This window comes from Strigops habroptila, chromosome 3 (genome assembly GCF_004027225.2).
Source record: "Strigops habroptila isolate Jane chromosome 3, bStrHab1.2.pri, whole genome shotgun sequence".
NCBI classification, from domain to species: Eukaryota; Metazoa; Chordata; class Aves; order Psittaciformes; family Psittacidae; genus Strigops; species Strigops habroptila.
In genome coordinates this window covers 35172452-35194519 of record NC_044279.2, presented here as the reverse complement: position 1 = coordinate 35194519, position 22068 = coordinate 35172452, and the positions used below count along the sequence as shown (strand labels likewise).

Sequence of the window (22068 nt, the reverse complement as noted above, 5' to 3'; positions counted from 1 at the left end):
TGGGATTACTTGAACCTGCCATTTATATTTAATGATGTAATTATTTTTAGCGATAGTTGGGAGAAAGGAAACTTTCTGTAAATGCCTAAGCAGCTGATACAAAGAGACACAGAAGATGATTCTTGGGTACTATGTAGGAAAAAGGCCTGAATTTAAAATACAAGTATCCTGTGTCCCCCTTCTTTTTTTCATTGCTGCTTTTGAGGCTGAAGGTTTACCCTTTTTTTTTTTTCCACAGCCCCTAGCAGCTTCATGCCAACCTGTGGAACTGGTTTCCTCAGTCTTGAAAGCAGCAAACCCAGTGTTTGGTATTTGGGAAATTGCCCTGGGCTGAGCATCAGCAGCACCCTGTCACTGGTCCCATGCGTCTGTGGTCAGTCTGAAGACACTGACAGAATGTGACACCAGAGGATGTGGGAGCCTAAGCCATCAGGGAGCAAAACCCCAGTTGCCCTCAAGCTCTTTTCCCAACTTAGCTTAGCCAACAAACCCCAGTGAATAGGGGCAGACAGTGGTGATCTTCAGCTTCAGAAGATATGTTCCTGAAAGAGTGTATTTGTTTAAACTGCACGTCTAGAAGTCTTACTGCAGACAAGGGAAACTCTAGGTACTGCAAAGCAGCCTTGATAGCTTTGTATGGGGTGGGAAGGGAGAGGAGGTGAGTGGTGGGATTTAGAATCGGGATGTACTTTCCTGTCTCTTAGGCTGAGTGACCTTGGTGTAGGTGAAGGCTGTTTATTAGTCTGAAAGAACTTTACAGTTCTATCTCATCTGAGAGATCTGAGGGAAGGGGCTATTTTCTGAATAATACTATGTATTTCAAAAGTAACAGAGATACATGTCATTAAATGCAGAATTGCAGATTTGGAGATGTACTCTGAATCAAAAGCTGTGATTAAGCACTGGAAGTACTGTACTTAATTGCTGGGGATGCTGATAGAGAGCACCAGGATATAAAACTTTCTTTCCACTTTAAGAGACCTGCAAAACTGGGGGGAAGAGGAGTGGATCTTTCTAACTTTCACTTAATGCATTATCAGATGCACTCATCTGTCACTTTCCTCTCCCCAAGCTAGTGTTCCTTACGCTGTTTGTCCTCCCTACTGTACTCGCTTTATGTCAGAAAGCTCTATTTACAGGCTGATTTTACTGTGGCAAAATGGACTTGCGTTATGTTGTGCTGCATTTCAGCTGACTGGGAGGGTTTTGTTACTGTGCATGTTACCACTGAACCATTACTTCCCAGTGGAAACTCTTGTAGATGTTTGTGCTGTCAGTAAAGCTCATCTGTGGTGCACAGGCAAAGCTCGTGGGGGACTGGCCCTGACCTGTGGTGTGAGCTCCCACAGTAGCCTCACACTGTAACAGTCGTGTTGGCTGTGCTTGCAAGCTGCGTCCTCTGGCATTCACCACCTTCTCTCAGCAGTAAATATAAATGGAGCTGTGCTCTGACTTTATATGGGGAAGGTAGCTGGAATATAGTTTGAAATGGGGAATAAACTAGGATATTCTAATGAGTGGCAGTCCTATCTGTGTCACTGCCACCTGCCCTTGTCTCAGCACAGTGAATGTAGGCTATAGACCTGCATCCCTGGGAGGTAGATACAAATAAGCTACGATAGGAGAAGGAAAACATTTTACTTCTCTTTTTGTTTATTAGTATTTTGTACATCTGTTCGTTTATATAATTGCCCATGCCAATGCCAGTTTGTAGGGTTTTATTATTTTTATTTAGCTCCCAAAGGCTTGGAAACTTCATTATTGTTAATCTGTCAGGACTGGAAAGAAAAACATTTTGTCCCATTAGGCTGTTTCAGGCTTCTGTGCAGATTTTGACTTGCTTTCAAAGATATGAAGAGCTGTGAGTATCAGACTGCCTGAAAGGTGAGAAATAAGCACAACACAGAGATGACTCAAGCTCTGTACATATCTCTGAGCTGTTGCTTGTTTCCATTGACTTCTGACTGAAGTGATAGTGCTTGAAAGCATGCCCACCCCTTCACTTGACAAGATGGGTAGTCTCTTTCCTCACTTGGTGACAGAAATATTCCTTTCTTTGATTAAACAGGCATCATAAAATATACTGAAAGCAAAGGTGGTCTCCTTATTTTTCAAGGACCAATTTTCAGGTAGATAAGCTCAGTAGGGTCTCAAATGTTTTTTGGAGACACAAAATAGATTGAGTTGAGGGGGGTTCAGCTTGTGACATGTACCTAAATGTTATGCAAAACAGCCTCACAAACTGAATATTAATTTGACTGTACTATAATCCAGTGTGTCTCATAAATGCCTACAGAGAGAGGGTGATGCAGGGAATATTCTTAAAGCAAATAAGCTGAACATGATCCTCATCTCTGTGCTCTCTCATGCTGTTAATAAAGTGTTACCGTCCTTGTTACAGAAGATAATCCTCTTTGTGCTTGAAGACAGTTCGTAAAGGACAAAGCCTGAGATGTTTAGACAATTTGGAGCATTGTTCCCATGTCCAAACAATGGATTTCTGTGTTAATATAGAGTAAAAATCACCAGTCTTACCTTAATCAAAGATATTTTTGAAAGTCTGTGTACTATTGAGAATTAACTGTGACAGTGTTCTCATTTAATTTTTTTATTGTCATATTTAAAGCCCACTTGAAGGCCACTGTGGAGTCATAGGCAGATAAAGATGCTTGAAACACATAAGTCTAATGGATACAATTATCACTGTAGTGTTCTTTGCAGTAGTTATTGAGACTATTCAAAATGTTAATTGGACACTAAGTTTCAGCTCTAGAGAAAATGTCTACTGAATGTTTGGGTCATGTTCAAAATATGCCAGATCCTAAGAGGATATTAGTTGCTACGCTTCACAGCACATTGTACTGAAGATCTGTTATCTGATGAAGGAAGTGCAAAAAACCATGATACACAGTGATGCCAGCTACCAACTGGAATGTTTGACAGTTTTAATTAGGCATTTAGATTAACATTTCTTTTTCCTTCCATGTAGTTCAGTTTGTGCTGGTAGGCAGGAGATGAATCAGGGATGGGGGAAGTAGAGCTGTTGTCATAGAGGTAAGAAACAGAGTGCAGTGAAGTTTTTGCATGTGTATATAAATGGCAAAGATGAGATACTTGTTGCTTAATCCTCTGGCCTCCCATTGATGTCTTTGTGACATAAATCAGATTTATATTCAGTACATAGTTATGGTCTAAAAAGTACAGTAAATCCAGAAGACTGTGAAAAGTTTCATGCATGTGGAAATAAGAGGATTAAAAAAATTTAGTACTTTTTTTTTTTTTTGCTGTAATTGAAAAACCATACTTTCTTAAGCAGAAATACTGCTTAAAAAACCAAAAAAGATAGGCAATTTCCCTTCAGCATCGAACCTCCTGGAAAAGCCTTTTTACTTCATAAAAGACAAGAAGTGCTAGGCAAAATAACTTTAATGAGAAGAGAAGGAGTCACGTATGTGGGAGCTGTATTTATCTAAGCTCAAGTGATAAAATGTGATTAACCAAGGCTGGAGCAACTGTCACGTACACAAGAAGACCACTGAGTAGGAAGCAAGCAATTCTTTTGACATTTACTTGGAGGTGTCTGGTCCCAGGACTGTGAGAGTCATGTTCATTTGTAAGATGTGCTACTATTAGTAAAGTGTGTACTTGCTCTCCCTACTCCCTGTTATATATTCCAAAACACTGCCTCAGAGTCCTGATACATCATGGACAGTAGAGCTGTGCTGAGGTGGTTCTGAAGATGCTCTAGAAATTGACTTGTTTGTTTGTTTGTTCCATTTTATATATGGAAGCAGATTGTAAGAACTGTGGGGCTGTCAGATTGAAGATTGGCATCATAGAATCGTAGAATAGTTAGGGATGGGAAAGACCTTAATATTATCTAGTTCCAACCCCCCTGCCACAAGCAGGGATGCCTCACACTAGACCATGTCACCCAAGGCTCTATCCAACCTGGCCTTGAACACTGCCAGGGATGGAGCATTTACCCCTTGGCAGCACCATTCCCCAGTGGGAAGGGAAGCAGAAGGGTATAATAACTGCTGTTGTCTGCTTCAGGCTTGTTTCTGCATAGACCCAAATGGGCAGCTTGCTCACCCCTGCGTGCATAATGCTGCTCTGGAGGAAGTCAGTTAATGCACTTTCTCTCAGGTGAGCTTCTTTCTCTTGGTTGAGGCCACACAATTTTTGATTTATGTATTAGAGCAGGGAGGTGTGTCACAGCAGGTAATGTGGCAGGAGATGCCTTTACCTCTGCTGCAACCACCATCAGCCATGGAGGGACCTATTTCTTCTCTTCAGAAATACATTACTAAAAATCTTTATTTGTAAAATTGAGTTTTGTACTTACTGATGTGATCAGTATTTCAGAGGAATGGGAACTTTCTCGCTCATTTTCTGTTCCCTTCCAAATAGAGCAGGACTCCTCTGTTTTAAATCTTTCTTTCCTAGTTGCTGTGCTGATTACTCTTGTATTCTGTGGGGCATTTTATTTCAACAGTCTGAGAACTGCAGAGATTGGATTTCTTAATCTTTGCATGGTAAATAAAATATGTCCTAACCAGATAAGTTTATCCCTTAGGTTTAAAATACACACGTGGGGTGTGTGTGTATATGTATGTCTCCAGAGAAGATAGAGATAAAGGAAGTATGGTGATTTAACTGATTCCAAAAACACTATTTAAACTTGTACAGTAGGTGGTATGATCATATTTTGTGGCTATTTGAGTCTGTGGAGTAAGGGATCTCCTTTTTCTCAAATGAAATACTACCCCTACCGCCAACACACACACTCTGATAGGAAAAGGTGGGTATTGTAAGCTGATTGATGGGTAAAGGGAAGGAAAATCATATTAGTGTCATGATCTTGTCAGTTAGAAGAAACCCAGTGTAAAGACAGAAGGTTCTAGATGCTTCACTATTTTAAAGATATTTTTATTTATGGGTGTTTGTATATAAGATACAATAAAACTTATTGGTTATACATAGATGTAGTATTATATGAAGTTGGTTTTTTTTATTAAGCTGTTGTGTCTTGCACTTAAAATACTATTTTCTTTCTTTCTGTTCTCTTACTCTGTTGGTGCTTCCCAGTTTTGTTTGCCATGTGTGTAAAAGCAATTGGATGTTATATCAGTCTACTGTATTGTATAATGCATTAAGAAATTTGAAAGCAAGACATAGCATATTTTAAGGGGCTGTATTATATTAGGAGATAGTCTTGTGGAGCTGGGGGATAATCTTGAGACTCAGTTGAAGAATAATATGTACATTTGTTATGAAGTTTCTGTTCACTGCTCATTATTAAATTACATGACTGGGAGGTTTTTGTTTTTCTTTCAGTGGCAGTATCTTTGGGCAGTGTTGGCTGAAGGTAGGAAATATCTCCTTCAGCTTACCTTCAAGGAGGGTGGTATAGGACTCGAAAGTTCCTAGTAATGAGGAAAATAAGACAAGATTCTTGGTGTGGTGGGACAAGAACCAGCTAGAGAAGGTTGAGGAATTGGATCGGAACCCTGAAGAACTTGAGACTGAAACTGAAGACTGGAGAATGTGAAGTAGGGTTAGGCTTTACCAGGTTTTGTTTAGCTAATGGGCTTGGAGAATCCTTTAGGCTAGATCACTATGTGGACACCTTAGCGGTGCATGTCCCTGAGGAGGAAGCTTGGGTGCAGCCCTGGGAGCATGCTTGTGCAGCCAGGAGAATGCCTGCCAGCACTGGGGTGGCAACAGTCAGGGTTTGGAGCTGTCGAGGATATAAAGGTGCTTCAAACACCTCTGCCAGTGTCTTCATGAACCAAGAGGGTGGTGCTCAGAAAGGAACGGCTCTCACCCTGCCATCGCCATGACACTGCAACGCTGATGTTGTGCTGTCGTGTCTGCACAGAGTTGGGAATTGCCAGCTCGCTGTCCTTCTCAAGTCGCTGGGACTCAGGTTAACTAGCCCAAAAACTATATGGGCTTTACTGCACTACAAAATAGTCTTTGTATTAGTAAATACTCTTGCTGTGGAAGAATGGTTAACTTTATTTTTCCCTGAGTGCAATAGAAGCCTCTTCAATGAATAATGCAACATGTTTGAAGGTTGGGAGAAAGATCTTTTGAAGATGAATGATTTTTAATTATGGTGTTTGTCATGCATAACAGCAGCTATCTGTACTCATCTTTTATTGCAGAATTATATTTCAAATGGATCATATGGTGAAGTAAGAGTGGGTTTTGGCTTTCTTTTCAAGAGAAAGTGTGTAGGAAAAATGAATTCATTTTTGTTTCTGTGAGATTCCTGAGAACCTGTCCACGAGAAAGGCATAGCTGAACATCTGTTTGACAGTGTCCGACACTGGAGGCCTTACAGGACTGTGCAGGAATTCCCAAGTCTGCAGGTTGGAATAAACTGCCCTTCATTGCAGGTCTTGTTCTGGCTGCCAGGACCGCATTTGTTCTACAAATACTATTGAAGCAAATGTTGGCTTCGGTGCTTGTCCTGCATTTGTGCATGTTGTTTCTTATCGTGTCTCCAGCACTGCGGTGGCCTGTTCAGTCTGGCAGTCTTAAGATGGTAACCAGGAGCAGCCTGGGCAGCACTGGGCAGTTTTGGGAGAGGATGAAGTGGGTAAGTAACCCGTGCCCCTTGAGACATTGTATGTAGTAGTACAAGCGTAACCCAGGAGCAGGCTTGCCCAGGGGAGGAGGGACAGAGTTTGCTGTTGCCTGGCTGGCATGGCCATGGTGCTTCCCCTTCGCTGGGCTCCAGGACTCCAGCCTGATGGATGCAGGACAGCCTGTGCTCTGCTTTGAAGATCCTAGCGCCACCTTTTTGTGGCTTTTTCCAGTCTAACAGCTGTCTCTTGATGCTGCTCTGGAGGTATTTTATCGTTGGCAAATGATTTGCAAATCATTTGCTGCCACTTGTTGATCATTTTGAATGGAGAGCAGATTAATGATTGTTTCTCTAGTGGCAGTGTTGGCCTCTTAATAACCGTTATCCAGCTTTTGTGTGCCGGTCTAAACATCATGTGCTCAGATGACTCCAAAGGAACAATCTGGGTAGTGTGCAAAAGTCTAAATATAGCAATAATAATCTCTAGCTTGATTCTTTTCAGTCAGCAGAAGAAATTGCTGAATACATTTCTGTTTGTGCAGAGTACACACTGAGATAAGTCTATGTTGACATCTGTTTCAGTGTTGATTTCTGATATCTCTCTGGTACTTTTGGAAGGGTAGAAATTTTTCTGCAAAAATCTCTGAACTTGTCTTTGATTTCTGGTTGTGGGTTGGGTTTTTTCCCATTATGCTAGGAAATTACACAGTTTTCAGCCCCTTTCCAAACTGCCAACTTTCTGCTCCACTGAAGTTACTTCTGGCTCCAATCCCAGTATTTTTGGGGAACAATAGATCCTATTTTAGCCTATACAGATTTAATTGCTGTGAATAAGGTTGACAATTATCTTTTTTTTTTTTGTGTCTGAGAATGCCACCAGCTGGTTTAGATGCATTTAAATTGCCACACCATGCTAAACTCACTTGTCACATCAGGAGCTACAGTGCCAAGTATCAGGCACCTGGTAATCTGTTCTTGGCCTTTATTTTACAAATAATTTTTGCTGCATTTAATTGTTTCTTCTGCTACCCCTTCAACCTTAGTTCTCTGCACTGGGTGGCATTATTAGTCATACCAAGGGACTTCTATACCAAAGATGCATTTTGAGGAAAATGCTTTTCAAATAGCAAGAAAAGCTATTGAAAGAGAAGCTGGTGGGCTTTTTTGTGTGTTGTTGGGTGGCTGGGCTTTTTTCTCCCTCCACTCCCATATGCTCAAGGACCTAAGGTGGAAATCATCCGACCATACGCTGACAACCTGCTGTGTAAGTGTCTAGGCTCAGCTTTGTTGTCCACAAAGAGGAAAAGACATCTTGTGCTAATGTAAACAACTAAAATAGGTCAGATGAATCATGCCCCCAAATGTCCGCTTTCTCTTTGCTTATAAAGTCTGGGTGATTAGCTCAGACTTAGCTGTCTGCACATCTGACTAGGTCTCACCTCTGGGGACCATACTCATAGCAGCAGTCACATGTGACTGTAGATGCATGTGGACACCTAAGAAGATTAAAAGTACTTGGGTTTTTGATGCACAGCCACTGCACGTGGCAAGGTGAAGATGCTCTGGGCTTGGCTTCTTGAAGTGGAAGGCAAATGCAAGTGGATTTCCCCAAGGAAGAGACAGATCAGTGTTTGATGTTCACAGTTACATAGCACTGAACTGTGGTGTACCATCTCTTTTTCATTGTTAGCTTCCTAACCTGGTAAGATACAACTTCATATGTTCTTTTCCCCAGAAATGTTAGTTTAAGCAGGACCTCCCTCTCCTTCCTGTCCGCTTCTCTTTCTCTCTTCATATTGTCTCTTCAGTCTTGCTGTGGCAATATGTTGATATGAATTTAAAAAAAATGATAATTTTTGCTGCACAGGTGCCCCTGTGGGGTAGCACATGTGAAGGTAGAGGCTGCTTACTCTGGTAAAGCCAAGAGAGGGGATACTTGTGAAAGTTGACTTCTCATTCTTTGCCTGAGAAGTTTGCTCTCTTAATTTTCCAAATTGTTGACCTGTTGAATTCTGACGGTTTTTCTTTCCAGTCCACGTACAGCTTTGTTTAATGTTTGTTTACAATCTTATCAAGGGGTTCATAAATTCAAACTTCCAGTTCCAGTCACTGCCTTAGTGCATACTTCAGATCTGTGCAACTGAATACAGTTTCTGAAAACAGGTGGTTCCTGGACACAGGGACACACTAATACTTCAGTACTTCCCGATACATATTTTTACAGATCTTGACACGATTTAAGTTTTCGAGCAGTCTGTGAGGAATGGGAAGGGTTATATACAAGTTACAGCAATCAATTGGTTCTTGTCTTGACTTTGTTCTTGTTGAGAGCTCTCTGGCATTGTGAGTGCCTTTGATCATTCCATGCAGGATCTGTTCCGTCAGTGCTGCTTAGGTTTGTTTGTGCTGGGCTACCCCATCTCCTGTGGGCCTCTGCGGACACAATTGACTCTCCTTGGAACTCTTCTTACAATACTTGATGTTGGCGCTGCCAGTCTGTAGGTATTGTAATGTGCCTGGATGTGTCTGTGAGTAAAGACCTGAACAACTGGGCAAAGATAATTAAGCACTTTGACCTATACTACATGAAAAAATCGATGTTTTCAATGGCATAACATTTAACTGAACTTTAAATAGTTTGCTTGAGAAATACCATAGGTTTTTGTACAGGGGCGTGCATGTGTGTGTATATACAATACATGTAAAAGTACTGGGATATTGTCTTAATCCTGTTTTGCATTAAATACTATGACTTTTTTTTCATACCTTAAATTTAGGAAAGTTGATTTTGCAGTTGGCTGTTGCTCCCAAGCAGAATTAATGAACAAATGTTTTGATGGATCAAAATTAAGGTAGCTGCCATTTTTCTGCAACCTTTTCTTTTTCAGGCTCAGGATTGCTGAAGCTTCATTGGCTTGCTTTTAGCTTATATTTTAACAGCTTCAAAGATGAGGTCTAGGAAAGTAATTTTGATAATAGAAGTAAAAGGTTGGGTTTGGAGGCATGTTTCTATGGCAAAGAGTCATTGTAGTGTTTCTTGCATCTAGGCCCTTCCTGCAGATCTGCCATTTAATGTTCTCCCAGAGGAAAAGTAATGGATGTAAAACTCTAGCAGCAGGGTGTAATTTTTCTTTAAGCTATTCGTAAAAATTACCAATATATGAGTGACTTTGAATTAATATTCTACTTGTAGATTCTTGGTAATAAAGCTGTATATAATGTTTCCTCTTTTTTTTTTTCCCCTTGCCTTGCATATATTTGTTTTCATACATCTACAGTTTGCTATAATGACTTTTTAAAAATAAATTAGCAAATTGACTTCTTTCAGGTTATAGGGGCTTCACAATACCTGCTGCAGCAGAGGGATATTGTGAATAAGGCATTAGCGCTTATCTGTGGAAGTGTGTACACTCTCTGTCGCACTTGCAAAGATTAGCTTGGGGCTAATTTAAGTTGACATCTGTATAAAAGGGATTAGTACCATCACTGCTGAACTCTTGCTGTTAACTTTCACACATGCTAAATATGAGAGAGAATTTTTTTTAAAGCTTGGACCAGTTTTGGATAAGCCATTTATCTTGATTTCTTTTAACCCTGAGGGAGCTGAGACTGTGGTCTACAGCATCACAGCCTAATGGCATGGGATTTACTGAAGTATTTTAAACATATAACTTGCTTCATTGCAAGCATAAGGAGAGCTTTTATTTGCATATAATTGGCATTGTTCTAAGGAAGAAAGGGTTTATTTGGATGTGCTTTCAAAAGTAGGACTTTGAGAAGGAAATTGGAAGGGGAGGAGTGGCATTTTGTTTTTGTCATGCATCCTTGCCTTGTGCAAACACTCCTCTATGAGTCTACAGTAAAACTAAAATATTTTAATTCAGATTGAGGATTTGGTTGAGTGGTTTTGAGTGTTTAGTAGTAGTTGATGTAGTAATAATAGCAGTGTTGAGCTCGTAGGCAAAGTGAGTATTTCAGAGGCCTGGATGCCCCTTGCTGTAGAGATTAGGGGCAGGCTGCTGTCCCTAACCTTTCCTCATTTTAACTAGTGTAATTTGTGTATTTCTGTCACACAGCTGTGTGGGGACAACTGGACCTTATATTCAACCATTCTTTCTTCTGTCAGACCTGTTTATCTACTGTGTCCTCTTTATGAGGGATACTTGTGGTCGAGACTATCTTAAGCCTCATGTGTGCAAGGAATTGTACAGCTCATGGGAACAAGCATGGAAGTGGCTAATTTCCCCTGTGTTAGAGGGAAAGAAACAGCAGAACTTGGTTTCTTGTCTTGAATGTCTGTCCTACTGTGTAAAATGAAGTCAAAGAAATATTCACAGTCTAATAAACCATGATGAAGTATATTCCTATAGAAAGGTTCCTCTTCTTTTCACACCTATTTTGTTTTTTAATCCTTTCCACTTCAATTTTAAGCTCTAAGCTTGTCATACGAGCCAAAGCTGATAAGCTTTCTTCATCTTATCAACAAAATCTAGAAAAATCTAGTGGTGAATAAAAATGTTAATGTTTTTGTGCAAATATACTTATCTGAAGGCTGACTTCACCAGACTGAATATGATCCATTCATGTAAGAAGCATAATTTGAAGAACTTCCAAGGCAACTTTTTCTGTATACCATGGAAATAAGTTCAGACCCATTTTTCCCAGATTAGCAGGATTTGAAAACTTAGCTATTGAGAAGGAGAACAAAAAGGTTTAAGACTGTGATAGTGGAAATTGGGCTAGAAGGACACTGGTCAACAGAGAGTGGTTTGTCTACGTTTATCATCTTGCTTAGTTTTTTCAGCAAGTTTTGAACAGCCAGCCAGCCAAAGTTGCTTTAAATAGGGTGATGAGCAGTCTGACCTGGCTGTCTCTGCAATTTCACTTTGATTTGTGGAAAAGAAATGATGGTTCTCTTCCAGTGTCAAGTCCATCCTTATTTTTACAATCTCTTCTTACCCCCTCCTGATAGCTAGTACAGAAGGAGTGAGGAAGGAGAATTTGGCAAGCAGTGTTGTCAGCTGTGGCTGAGATTGCTCAGCTTGAAGTCGAGATTATGCTTAACAACATTTGTGTCCCACCGGTCTGGCTCAGCATCTGCTGCTCTAGGTCACTGTCCATTGTTTCTCTTATGTAATCCCTGCATGGTAATTATCTAAAAGCTGCTCATCCCCATATAGTGATCACAGAGCTTGCTCCATTACTGTGACCCACAGCTGCCTTGTTCCTTGTAGTTGCTTAACACTTCATATTTTTTGGAAAGCACAGCTGGATGCTGTGCCACACAACAGCATTTTGGAAAGTCCATACAAATAACATCAGAGTGGACTTACCTTCCAAGATGTTATTGACTTCAGTCCAGAGACAAGCTGCGTTAGCAGTTTATGTTCATTTATAGCGAACTTGCGGCAGAATTCTTTAGAATTTGTGTTGGTTTTAAGTTCTTTAACATATTTTAGATTTTGAGCATAAATGGTATTCTACTCTAGGCCTTGCCTATTTTAATCCCAAAATTAGTCCTTATCAGCTAGGCAGGTGTAGTAGCTTCAAGCTGGGTCCTAAAGTGAGCTTGGCCCAGTATACCAGTGCAATTGCTGGTAGAAGAAACCGTATTTTCACACTCAGTCATTGCAAGACTCATCTTTATGGCTAAACATTCACTTCCTCCTTGGTTAATAAAATGAAGGTTTTATTCAGCCCCATGGATTTAGACAACGGATTCAGGGATGGCGTCAGTTTCTGCCCACAGTGGACAACACTAGTGGGTGTTTTTGTTTTGATGTGAGCAGTATGACAGTTAGAGTAATAAATGAATGAAACTGTTTAGGCTGCTTGAAAGGCTGCCTTTCATCTGCAGGAGGAGGTGAACAGCTAGGAGGAAATCTCTTTCAAGTCGATTCCCAGGGCAGAAATAAATCTTGTGTGGGTGAAGGGGAGAAACAGCCACCTACCTGGAAATCTAAGACTATAAATGAGATGTCACAGAAAAAGTCAGTGGCATCCACTCACATTCTAATCCATTAAAGGAGGGGGAAAAAAGGGGATGGGAGGAGGAAGAAAAGCCAGCAATATATCATTCTAAGACTGCTGAAACTATGTTCCTACTGTTTTGCATTATATTGTCTGTTGTCTATAGGTATGGTATTCATTTGTCTGGATTACTTCTGTGTTATTAGTTGGGTTGGATGCAAGCTGGTGTCATACTCACAGTTGCAGGCTAGCACGTGTGTACCACAGCTGGAATGAGGAGGGCAACTGGCGGTACCTTCTGTGAGGCTGGAGCCTGATGAATTGATTTATTCGGTGTCAAAACAATTGCAGGTGCCCAGAGCTGCTCTGAACTCCCAGCCTTAAACCACTGCTTTTCGTGCATGCTGCTGTTGTGTTAAATTCACGGTTTCTGCCTGGCTGTTCAAAACATGCTGGAAAAACTAAGCAAGAAGAGAACGCAGACAAACCACTCTCTGTTGACCAGTGTACTTCTAGTCCAATTTCCACTATCACAGTCTTACACCTTTCTCTTCTTAATAGCTAAATTTTCAAATCCTGCTTGTGGGATTTGCAATAAACAACAAACTGTCCATGGATATATCGATTTTTTTTTCTATCTTCTTTTTCCTAACCCTTAAGGAGGAGATGTAGAGCTTTTGCGTTTTCCTGGGGTTCACAAAGTGAAGTTTTTGTGGATCAAATGAGATCAGGTTCCGCAAGTGAAAACATCTTGCAGGACATCTTGCAGGCAACATTCCTTCACCTCAGCCTATAGACTTTGCCTTAAGCTTCTGTTGTGGGCTGTTTTCCTCCAGGTGTATAAGGCAACTGCACTGGGGGGAGGAGGGGGCTTGTTGTTCTTGTGGGGGGAGGTTAGGGGGTGATATTTTGCCATTATCCTCCTTTCACCTCGTGAACAGCAGGAAGGTCATTAAGGTATTTATTTCAGAAACTTGTATCTGCCAGAATTACAGAAAGTCACGTTAATCCACAGTAAATAAAGCACCACCAAAACAGCCCATGGTTATCATTGAAAACAACCAGTATTTCCTAGACAAATAATTGTTTACTTCTCCAATGAGTGGTTTTACTCTTTGATACTGTTAGTAACCTGAAAACTGATAATGGAGAAACAAGGAGTGTGTTCAAAATTGTGTAATTTAATAAATGTTTAAGATGCATATCTGCTAATTAGATAAAGTTGGAGTTAGAAAATTTACCTGTGGAGGAAAGAAAGACATAGTTAAAAGAAAAATTTTATTTTGGTGATTGAAACTTTTTGGGGGTTTGTTTTTAAATTTTATTTTCTGAAAGGCAGAGATTATTTTGAAGTAGATAACTTGTTTGCAGGGCTTTTCTTAATACGTGTTTACAGTATCTTCTGACGCGTTCAGCTTTGAGCAGTGTTGGAGGCTTTTCTTACCCTTGCATTTACAGAGAAGAACATTTGACAGCATCTTTTTCTAAGAGATCTAACTCAGAAAGCAATAGCTTGGGACCATCAATTGGTCTTCTGGTTATGGCTTTGCTTTCTGTCGTTTTGTTAGAAGCAATTTGGTTCTTGCAAGCTGTTTTCGTGTTGTTTCACTCAGCCTCTTCCACTTTGAGCTGACCTTTCTTGCCGGGATGGCTTCCTGCCTGGCATAGCCACTTCCTCACTGGCAGATGCAAGTTGATGCATCTCCCCTTTTCTCTGCATCACTTTCTTTTTCGAGACATTCACAGGTATTTTGATGTTCCAGTCACACCCTGTGGGCTGCACAGAGAACACGCACAGCCTCAGCCTTAGCCTACATGGTACAAGCACAAGCTGCACAGACCTTTGCTCTGGAAGTGGTTGTGTAGGATGTCTTGACCCTCGTAACGGGCCTTACAGAGGAAGTGGAACTGGGAATGCTGTCTACTGCTGTGGGGAGGAACTTTGCCTTGGTGGGGGAGAAGCAGATAGGTTTTAGGGTGTCCTGTGGTTACAGGTGGTTGTCAGTTACCCTACAGCTCAACTAAACTGAGGGGTGGGTCAGGCTCGCTGCTTTTACAGGTTTTATTTCTTAGCTTGGGTAGATCTAGAGTGTGTGTGCAACCAGTTCCCACACTTACTCTGCTGTAACATAGCTCCCCAAGCTCTTGTGGGTCTCCTAGTCCTTGCATTTCAAAAAGTACTTTTTGTGCACACTGCTGTTGTGCATCATTCACAATTTCTGCTGAGCTCTTTGCCCATTGAGCTCTTTTTACCCATTATTTTTCTCTAGGTATGTTACATACAAAATTTTGTAAACTTGTGAGTTTTAAAAAATGCAAGTACTTGGATGACTACTTCAATTTTTTTCAGAATTGGAGACCTAGACCTAGGTAAAACTCTTCTTCCTCATACAGCACAGCTTTGAACTTTTGCTGAAGCAAGTACAACTTAATCTAATCGCAAAGAGTACCATATAGGGAGGAGCAGAACAACCAACAGGTATATGTGCTGATATCTATGTAAAAAATAGAGGGCTGAACATAAATGCTTCGAAAGACTTTAGCTGGTTTTGGAGGTTTTTTGGTTTGTTTGTTTTTTTGGTTTTTTGTCAGGAAACTGTTATCAAAACCTCTTTTGAATTTGTTCAACTGACCTGTTCTGGTTCTTGTAAGATAAACTTAGTATTTTGTAATCAGTGACCTTGGCAGAGGAGTTTCAGGGCTCTGCTTACTGAATGAAGAAAAGCAGCACAGTGTGACCTATATTTCCATTCAGTCTTATGGGATCTGGTGTCTCGTGAGATATCAGCAGAATGCTAATTGTGAGCCAAACAAACTAGCTGGCTTCGATGTGGAGGATTTGCTTTTGGCTGAGGACATGTTTGAGATTAGTTTCCATCAAGGTTGATGCAAGTACCTCTTCAGGTGTGACCAAGCCCCACCACCTCACTGTGCAGGCTTCAGGAAGCTCCTGTTTGCAAAGTAGGGTGTATTTTTTTACTAGCACTACTACACCGTGAACTAAACCCTAGGATTATATATTTATTACTGAGCAATGTGTTTGACACAATGGAGACAGCTAATTCTGTAAGAAGAGGAGCTTCTCATCCAAATTAGATACGTTATTTGGATGGAACTTTGTGAAAGATTGGGTAGGAGATGAATGGATAATGGGGGAGAGGGGGGAAGGGACGGAAAGGAGTTGATCATGAATAGGTCTAATCAAACAGTTCCTTGAGGAATTATGGGGAGAGAAAACGAAAGCAAAAATTCCCTTGAAAACATGTCTCTGAATAAAAGTTAGGAAATTATATAGGCCTCAATCTTTTTTTAATTCCTTTTTCTCTGCATATTATTATTATTTATATAATGTAATAATACATAATTATTATTACTGTTAGCGTCCATGGTCAACTGGAAGTGAGGACAACTGTATGATTAGAAGGTTTTTTGGTGAGGGAGGGTCGTTTTTAACTGTGTGTGAGAAGGTGGTGCTTTATTTCCTGTTGTTTATGTTACTGGAGGATAACATTTTGAGGCAGACAGAAAAGGAGATATGAAGGGAACTGAAAATCTTAGGAAGCTGAGGCACTTCCTCTGTGAAGGAGGGGGATGGTAGATTTTCCATGAAAATGTTCATAGGTCTAATTAAGAGTTACCTTTTGGAGATATGAATATCTTGTTAGTTCTGCTTTGTTATTTGTATAAGCAGCTTAGATGTGGTTTTTGTCCTGATAAGTTGAAGTTTGGGAGAGCAAGGAGGGAAGACAACAGTGAAATCAGCATTGGAAAGCTAGTTGAAAGAATTGCCTCAAGGAGGGACTTAAAAAGCTGCAGAGAGAAAAGGATTTCAAAAGGCACCAAAGACAGATTTTGAAGCTGAGTAGAAGGTGTTACCAGCTTCTGTGCTTGGCATCGAGCACCAACACATAGCTCAAACTTTGAGATTAAAAATCACTTCAGCCTTCACTGCAGCCCTTTTCCAAAGTTTGCCTATGAGATGGGATGTGAGAATAGAAGAGTGCTTATGTCAGACAGATTTTGGCATCCAGACCCTGCACTCTTCTGCTCTCACTTCCCATCTCACAGCACCCATAAGCACTGCTTTGACGTTATGATTAGTTCAAGTCTTAACAAGGATTTCCAAAATAAACTTTGTCCTCTGATGGAGAGATAAAAACTGGAATCTTGGGAGATAATGTGAAGTTCTGGGAGGGAACATATTGTTCACAGCCCCAGTACCGCCACCTCAATACACTGACACCCCAACTCCCGCATCTTCTCAGTATTTGGTCTTGCCAGGTTCCTCTTGGTCATATTCTCTTCTAGCAAGGTGCTTGGTATGCAGGTTCAACTTCAGGTCTTTCACGGTAGCTGACTGCCAAACTAGTCTGTTAGGTCACCTTGTTCTCATAGCCTTTCTAATGTATTCAGTGCCTTGACAGATTTTCTTGGCAAGTGCTTTATAAAATGATATCATATTGTGCATAACTTAACATGTCGTTAAACATCAGAACATCTCCTATCATACAAGTCCTGAAGTCCATTACTAAGCTCAGAAACCAGAGCAGCTCCAACAGTTGAGTGATTTTCATAACGAACGATAAGTAGTAGGAAGGCAGCAATTTTTGTAAGTAATCACTTTTGTCTTTATCTGTCTTCCACTTTTTTTTAATAGCATTGAAAACAGCAGCATCAATGAGGAGACTGATCAGCTAAACTGAATATTGATTAGCTCCTGATGTGATAAAACTACACTTTCTATGCTGCTGCAGTATTTAAATGCTTTGGTATTTGTGATTTTCTCCCCCCTTTTCCCCCTGCCCCCTTTCTGAATACATTCTTCTGTTTTTCCTAATGTCAAGAAAATGTTGAGTTTTCAGACTGGAAGCTTAGAGCATCTCAGTGTTTGATCTCCAGTTGCTCAAAGGTTAGGCACGACAGGGGGTGAGTGGATAAACTGCTCCCAAGTGCCTTGCAACTAGATGCTCCTTCATCTCTGCTCTCTGTGTTTCACAAAATAATTTTATTCCCAGTTGGTGTTTATTTACAAGAAATATTTGTAAGCAAGTGGTGGTATTGTGCATACAGATACCGGGCTGCAGTGTGTGATATTTGGCACTGTAAGGAAACTTTTCGTATCTGAAAGCAGTTAATTGTAGTTGATGCATATTTTCTTAAAAGACTGATTTTTCTCATCAGAAGTAGGAATACTCATTTGTCACAGTATCATATTGCTCCTTGAGAATCAAAAGAATATATTGCCTTTAAGCAAGGCTGACATAGAATTGACATTTCATCAAGAGCAGGCAAGCTGGAGCAGAGTCCCCTGCAAGCCTTCCTTTGTTTTTTGTTTGCATTTCAACAATCTTTAGCAAGTATTTTCTTGTTATGTAAAATGTTACTGTAATGAAAACATTAGAGATCAAGAAGTCAGGTATGTCTTAAACTTTCTATCAGGATTATGATGTGCCTTCAAGCTGTTTTACTATCTGGAGAGGCAGCAGTTGTTTTTAAAGACATTGTGTGCCTGATGTGAAACTTGTGTTTGTCCAGCAGTGGAAACGCTGTCTCTGATTAGCAGTCAACTTGTTGACTCAAACCTCCTAGTAAAGAGGAGTGGTTAGATGATGTTTGTCAAAGAAGACATGCTTGCATCAAAGTGGCAATGTTTTTGCTTGGTTAGAACAAGTCATGGTCCTGACTTACACTGTTTTTCCCTGTGTGAGCCCAGGACTGTCAGAGCACAGTCTGTGTCTTATTCAACATGGTGTCAACCAATGCAAAATTAGTCAGTTTGTGATAAGGTTCTCATACAAGAAAGAGTGTTTGAACTTGGCTATTCTGAGGTAGATGGTAGTAACCACAGTATCTTGGATAATGCAAACTTCTGATTATGGTTTTAAAACGGTGGTGGTGCTTGATTTGTATGTTGGGATACAAGGCAAAGCCTTTCCTTTGTATTTCTGTCACAGCGTTTCTAATACCTGCCTTTTAAACTTAATAATAGCAGTGCATATTTTTCTGTGCCTTGAGCAGTAACAGCTTTTTAGATTTATAGCAGGTATTTTGTTTGTGCAAGACTTGGAACTTGGCAGAATGCACACCCTTAGCCAACAGATTCATTATACACTGTAGCAGAGAGGCTGGCAGGTAGAAAAGCAGGTGGGGTTCTCATGTTTCAGCTGGGAGGCATTAAGTTTGTCAGCCTCGACCATCAAGTAGTTCCTTTAAAGAAAAGTGTTGTATGCCTTCCGGTAAAATATGCTCATGGTGCCATTGTTTCTTGTTCACATAGTTCCATTAAAAATGCTTGTTATGCCATGTGTAGGTGTATGGAAACAAAGTATGTGTGTGTGTAGGTATGTGTATGTAGGTGTGTAAGAAGGTTTGAGCTTTTAGTTCAGTTTGTATATGTAATACTTCTGGGCTCTAGTTCTGTACATCTTGAGTCACATATGTGATACAGATGGATGCTTCTGTGCTTTGCTAACTTGGACATGTCATTTGTTTTCTTTTTTTATTTTGTTTTTTCTTAGGGTGATAAATGCAGGGAAGAGCACGCACAATGAAGATCAAGCCAGTTGTGAAGTCCTCTTTGTCAAGAAGAAAGCTGGAGGAGCTAATTCTACACCAAACAAGAACTCTTCAAAACGGAGGTCATCGCTGCCCAATGGAGAAGGTCTCCAGCTGAAAGACAATTCGGTAAGCAGACTTCTGCATCTTGTCAGTGGAGAAGTACAAAATAAATATAAGAGGATATTGATTAGCTCCTGATGTGATAAAACTACACTTTCTATGCTGAAATTTACTGAATTACCTCTAATTTACTGAATTACCTCTGCTTAAATAAAAAACATTTAACTATGTTTTTCTTAGTTCTGCTACTTGACTTTGATTTCTTGCATCTAAGACATTTTAGTTTAACGATGGGGAGGGGAATATTCTTCAGATTTTCCTTTTTGTTTCATCTCTGAAAATACAATCCTGAGAAATTTACTGCTGCAGGATACTGTGAGTTTAGTGGCTGCGGTTGACTTGTCCAGTGACAGTCATTGCAAGCAGAGCAAGTATCACTGTTTATACAGTCATGCAATTTAATTAAAGGTCAGACAGTCATTTGGGTTCTTTTCACTGAAGCAGTATTGCGTATAGTAAGGTTGGTTTATGTAGGTAGGGTAAGGTCATCCAGCACACTGAATTCAGTGAATTTAGTGGACTATGGCTCCTCTCTTTATTGGGGAGAGTGATGTATGTCATGCACTTCTCTACTGGCAGTTATCTGCTATTCTTCATCTGTCTTGTTTCCTGACTGGTGAATTACTTCATCTGCTCTTTAAGCATGAGCTCAGGCTCCAATGATTGATAGTGCATGTTCAATTCTGACATTCAGCCATGTAACAGTAAATGCTCTGTGTGGATGGTGGAGTTGGACACTGTGGATATACAGTCTTTCTGCTGCTGGGAGAACACAAGTTCTCCCTAAGTGATAATTAGTCTTTCAGTGAACTGTAAGTACCCTTTCTTTTGTTTGTTTGGGTTTTGGGTTTTTTTTCTTTGTTTTGTGTTGCTTTTTTGTTTTTGTTTTAAACCGGGTTGTGATTAGCATTCTGCTTCAATATCTCTCCCTAAACCCCATGGCTTAGTAAACCTGATGGCTACATAGGGGTCATTGGGGTCCTGAGCAACAAGTGTTGCACTGTGTCCCTCCCCACCTTTTGCTCTTCCTGTTCTGTTCCATATTCCATTATTGCTTCAGCGTTTTCAGACTCTGGCAGATTGTCCAGGTTTGCAAATAGCTCTGTTTTTTATCGCTTTCAAATCTTTCCTTAAATCACCTGCGTCCGTTCCCATGTGTTGATATTCCTGATTGTATTCAGTTATGGGTTTTTTTTCAAGTACATATTTGCACACTCCTGGATAAGGAATTGTGCCTCTGTACTTGCTGGGACTATGAGTTGTGTGTACAGTCATGCAAGGCAAAACAAAATTTGTTTTAATAGGCTGTGTTTTAAAAAGTCTTTCTTAGAAAGTCCATGCAACTGCGTGCTATTGGCTCCTGCAGATGCTTGGTTCCATAAGTCTATTTAATTTTTGCATGCATTGGTTATGTTTAGTGAAGCAAGCATTTGGCTGCAGTACTTGTTCCTGTATATGAAACACACAGAGATAGGCAACAATGTGCTTGGTCCAGGCAATGGGTTTGTTTGACACAAAGGGCATCGCTGTGTTATGCGCACAGCACACTGCAAAGACCCCTGTGCAGGCACAAGCCTGGGCGGACACATCTTCATGCTGTGCAGAGGTACTAGCTTTGGTATAACACCACATTTAAGTTTCAGGCCCACCACGTAAGACACCTGGTTAGGTGCCTCTGCATTTGAGATGTGGGTGAATGTACCTGTACTGAATTTGCCTATGTTTTCATACTTTGGGGGCATGCATGAGACATAAAAGCTTTGTAGTGCTTTTTCACGAAGTCCAGTCCAAAACTGCCATCTTTGAGTAGTATCAAATGCTTCTTAAGAGCAAGAGGCATGCTATGTTGTATATAGTATACTGCATGGTTAATCAGCTTTCTCAGAAGGAACTTTTTTCAAACATTACATAGCTAATATGCTTAGATTGCATTAAAAATACAGGGATATAAAACCATTTCATTATTGGAAATGTGTCTTCACTAGCCTTGATGGTATCCATAATTATGGTCATCATACTGTTATGGTATCACAATGGTAGAGTCTATAAACCGCATATTTTTGAAAGCTGTTCTTCTTATCTGTTTTAAATGTCATGATTGTCAGCCTTGTTAAATATCCAGTTACCCTGTGTTATGTGAAGTATCTCACAGAATTTTCTGATTTCTCTTCCTCTTTTCACTAGTGTATTTCCTACTTTGATTCTGTATCTTTCATCTTAATTTTGGAATAAACAGCCACTCTCTTTCAGCTTCTTGAAAGAAATATTTTTATTTCACATCTTCTTTCTTCTATTTCTAACTGTGGTGGTTTAATCGCAGCTGGCAGCCGCTCACTAACCCTCCCACCCCACAGTGGGATGGGGAGGAGAATTGGGGGGGGGCGGGGGGGGAACTAAAACCTGTGTGTTGAGATAAGAACAGTTTAATAATTGAAATAAAATATTATAAGAATCATAATTATAATAATTGTAATGAAAAGGGAGACAACAGAAAGAGAAATAAATCCCGAGATTGGCAGGTAATGCACAATACAATTGCTCACCACCTGCTGACCAATAGCCAGCCCATCCCCAAGCAGTGATCCGCCACCTCCCCCCAGTTTGTATATTGAGCATGCTGTTCTATGGTATGGAATATCCCTTTGGCTAGTTTGGGTCAGCTGTCCTGGCTGTGCTCCCTCCCAGCCTCTTGTGCACCCCCTCACTGGCAGAGCATGGGAATCACAGAATCATAGAATTGTTTGGGTTGGAAGGGACCTTTACAGATCATCTGGTTCCAATCCCCCTGCCATGGACAGGGACACCTTCCACTAGACCAGGTT

At 40.5% G+C, this 22068-nt stretch overlaps 1 protein-coding gene across 1 annotated transcript in view; it reads left to right on the top strand.

Moving 5' to 3' along the window:
- Positions 1-22068, top strand: part of PPM1H (protein phosphatase, Mg2+/Mn2+ dependent 1H) — a 135312-nt gene that overhangs the window by 43100 nt on the left and 70144 nt on the right. Inside the window, exon 2 of the mRNA XM_030479694.1 lies at positions 19087-19252. Within this exon, the coding sequence (XP_030335554.1) occupies positions 19087-19252 (166 nt within the window). The remainder of the gene's footprint in view (positions 1-19086; positions 19253-22068) is intronic.